General features: G+C 44.6%; 1 protein-coding gene across 1 annotated transcript in view; it reads right to left on the bottom strand.

The window, feature by feature from the left end:
- Nucleotides 1-3,312, bottom strand: part of MICAL3 (microtubule associated monooxygenase, calponin and LIM domain containing 3) — a 260,058-nt gene that overhangs the window by 117,925 nt on the left and 138,821 nt on the right. Inside the window, 2 exon segments of the mRNA XM_011984643.1 lie at nucleotides 1,342-1,506; nucleotides 2,642-2,653. Coding sequence (XP_011840033.1) covers nucleotides 1,342-1,506; nucleotides 2,642-2,653 — 177 coding nt within the window.

The raw sequence follows: 3,312 nt of genomic DNA, 5'->3' as shown, positions 1-3,312 counted from the left end.
AAAAAAAAAAAAAAAGAAACACGAAGGCAAAGTAAACCAGGTCTTGGCATTCTAGACTGTTCCTATCGAATGCTGACCGATAACCACAGTTCTGCCTAGGTGGCAGATTTAAGTCTTCACCTTGTCTCAAGGCGTAGGAACTGCTTCACTGGCTATTTCTTACTAACAGCAATACAACCCTGATGTAGTCCCAGATAACCAGCAAGACAATTTTAGAAAGCATCTAACCGGATACGTCTTGCTTATGATTTTGGGAGAGTGGGCTGTATAAACAGCTTTGTCCTGGTTCTCCCTGAAGGCACACAGGATGGCTGTGCTGAGAAACAGCTCAAGGTTCCTGGGTAGAAAGAGGGAGCTCTCTGCCACTGGCACGTGCTCATCAGCTCACTCCCCGCTCTGCTGTCAGATAAGATAGTACTGCAGCTCAGACTAAAGAGACTGCATTCACACCACCCTGCAAAGACAAAGGACTCCCTGAAGTTCAGCTGTGAGACTCTTGTGGGAATTGCACAGGCCTGAATCAGCACAACTGGTGTCTCTGCTTCCGTTCTTCTCATCACATGAGCACAGAGATTCTCACGTTGAGACCAATGAGACCAGGCGAGACTTAAAAAACTCCCTTCAGGGACCATCCACGTGGTGGTCTTCTGACTTCATATTTCAGGCCATCGTCTCAGGGCATGCCATGCAGTCACCTAGAAACAGGTGAGCTGGACCTGGCTAGGATGGACGCTCAGACCTGTTCTGTGGTCATAAAGAGGCCTAAGTGTAGCCTGATCCTGTCAGTGCTGCCTGGACCTCTGAAAGCTGTATCTGCAGTGACACGAGAACCCTCATCAGGCTCCCATAAACACCAATCATTGCTTCTTGGTCAAACTCCCTTCCCTCTATCACTCTCCCTCCCAGAAGATAATTCTTCAACCAAGCAATCATCAGTCAGATATGGAATTAACAATAACCAGAAACCCCATCACCTAACATTAAACTGAATGTTTATGCATGAAATGCCATCTGAAACTTGCTTTGCAAGAATCCCGTGGTGAAGGAGGAATGCGCTGGAGTATTACTGACAGAACACTGGCCATGTGTCGACAACTGTGAAAGCTGGATGGTGGGTACGTGAGGGTTCATTACACTATTCTCCCCCCATTTTTATTTACATTTGCAATCAGCCATAGTAAGAGTTGTTCACGCTAAACTGGAAAACATCAGGGGTTACCAGAAGATGCGTTCAGTACTCATTTTCATTCCCTTGCAGGAAAAACCCATCAGACAATTCTTTCTCTTGGTGATATTAACCACTTCAATAAGAAAGAGTTTTGAAGGAAATCCGTGGCTCACATGTAGTATCACTCCTTTGTCCAGCAAACTCTGCTTTTTGGCTGTCATAACGAAATAGTGTGTGTCATCTTTGTAGTAAACGATGTTCTCCAAGTCAATACCTAGGGCCAGAAGACAAATGTGTGCATGTAAGAGTTTGCTGAGATGAAGGTGCATCAGGGCAGCCTGAAAGGTTACACAAAGGCCTACAGAGACAAGCACCTGAGACTCCAGGCAGGGAAAGGTGTCTAAGCCCAGATTCTCACGTCCTGCATCATTAGTTCATGGAAATACAGGGAGCTTTGTTTCTCCGTATTCACTCAACACCCCAAACGATCCTAAAAACAGTGACTGCTAGGAAACAGAACTGGAGGGACGGGAATAAAAAAAAAAAAAGAAAAAAAAAAAAAAAAAAAAAAAAAAAAAAGAGGCTACCCTCTAAAGAGGGCTTGGATTAGTTATCGGGTTAAGCCTCTCGGGACAGTCATCAAGGAAGCTGGAGGAATCTCCTAGATTCTTAAGAACAAGATAGACAACTTGACGCCTGGAAGCAGAGAGTGAACTACTGACTTTCTAATTCAATTAGTCTAAAAAATAGATGTAATGGAAAGAAATCAAGTTCTAGAAAACAAAAGAATGAAGGCACATTTAGCAAAATATCCACGTTGATCTATTCAAAACCTATCATACAACAATCTCACTGCTATCTGACACACGGTTTGCCTTCAAGCCTGAGCTGGAACTCAGGAAGAAGACTACATACTTAAAAGGCCTAAAGTCAGCTTCCCAACCAAACCAGGGAGCCACCGGCCAGCAGCTACACCAAGCAGCATGACTTAGCATCACAGCACAGGGTAGGCATTGGGAAGAACCAGTGGAGGCAGAACGAACGCTTTAAAACAAATAAACAAGCAAACAAAAAAACTCAGACTGGGTGTGGTGGCTCACGCTTGTAATCCCAGCACTTTGGGAGGCTGAGGCAGGTAGAGCCCAGGAGTTTGGGTCAAGACCAGCCTGGTCAGCATGGTGAAACCCCATCTCTACTAAAAATACAAAAATTGGCCAGGCCATGGTAGCAGGCACTCGTAACCCCAGCTACGCGGGAAGCTGACGCAGGAGAATTGCTTGAGCCTGGGAGGCGGAGGTTGCAGTGAGCCAAGATAGCACGACTGCACTCTAGCCTGGGGGAAAAAAGAAAAAAAACCCCCCCAAAAAAAAAAAAAAAAAAAAAAGGGGGGGGGTTGGATTATTCCCAAGAGAACATAGACCTTGCTGCCTAAAACACACAGTCATGGCTTTTCCATTTGCTTGGATTAATTACTATTCCTTTGATCTTATCCTATCTGCCTCAGGGTTGTTCTGAGTATCACATACGTGATAGTACTTTGTGAACTGAAAGGGCATTTCATTATCTTCCGGGTAGTAAATGGCTTTTGTCAAATGGGACCACATGAAACACTCAGCCTTGCGTAACTCATGACACCCAAAGGAAGAAACCAAAAAAGCTTGAGTGCCAAAAAGACATGGAGGTGGGAGCAATGGTAGTTCAGGAGGCTGGGAAGGAATATGTTGAAAATGAAACAGAGGGTTTCAAAATAGTAAAATGAGACTCTGAAGGACTCCATAGAAACCCACAAACAAAGAAGAACAAAGGACTGAAAAACTCCTTTTCTGTTTTGGAGGTTCCTGGCACACTGAGCCAAGTCTTTATTCTCTGAAAGTGGGGCCTACGGTTTCTAAGTGGCCCTGATGGTCCTTTCAGCCACCACTACAAGATGTTAAAGCCAAAACACAAACACTCAGGTTGGTCCTAGAAAGACTGTTTGTTCAACACTAAGTAGCCACATGGGTTTAGTGTTTAACAGCATACACCGAAGGTATGGCCTCTGCCCTCTTAAAAAAAAAAAAAAAAGAAACACGAAGGCAAAGTAAACCAGGTCTTGGCATTCTAGACTGTTCCTATCGAATGCTGACCGATAACCACAGTTCTGC

The sequence above is a fragment of the Mandrillus leucophaeus genome, unplaced genomic scaffold, assembly GCF_000951045.1.
Source record: "Mandrillus leucophaeus isolate KB7577 unplaced genomic scaffold, Mleu.le_1.0 Scaffold270, whole genome shotgun sequence".
Taxonomy (NCBI): domain Eukaryota; kingdom Metazoa; phylum Chordata; class Mammalia; order Primates; family Cercopithecidae; genus Mandrillus; species Mandrillus leucophaeus.
The sequence above is the reverse complement of the archived record's forward strand: the minus strand, read 5'-3'. Positions and strand labels throughout refer to the sequence as shown.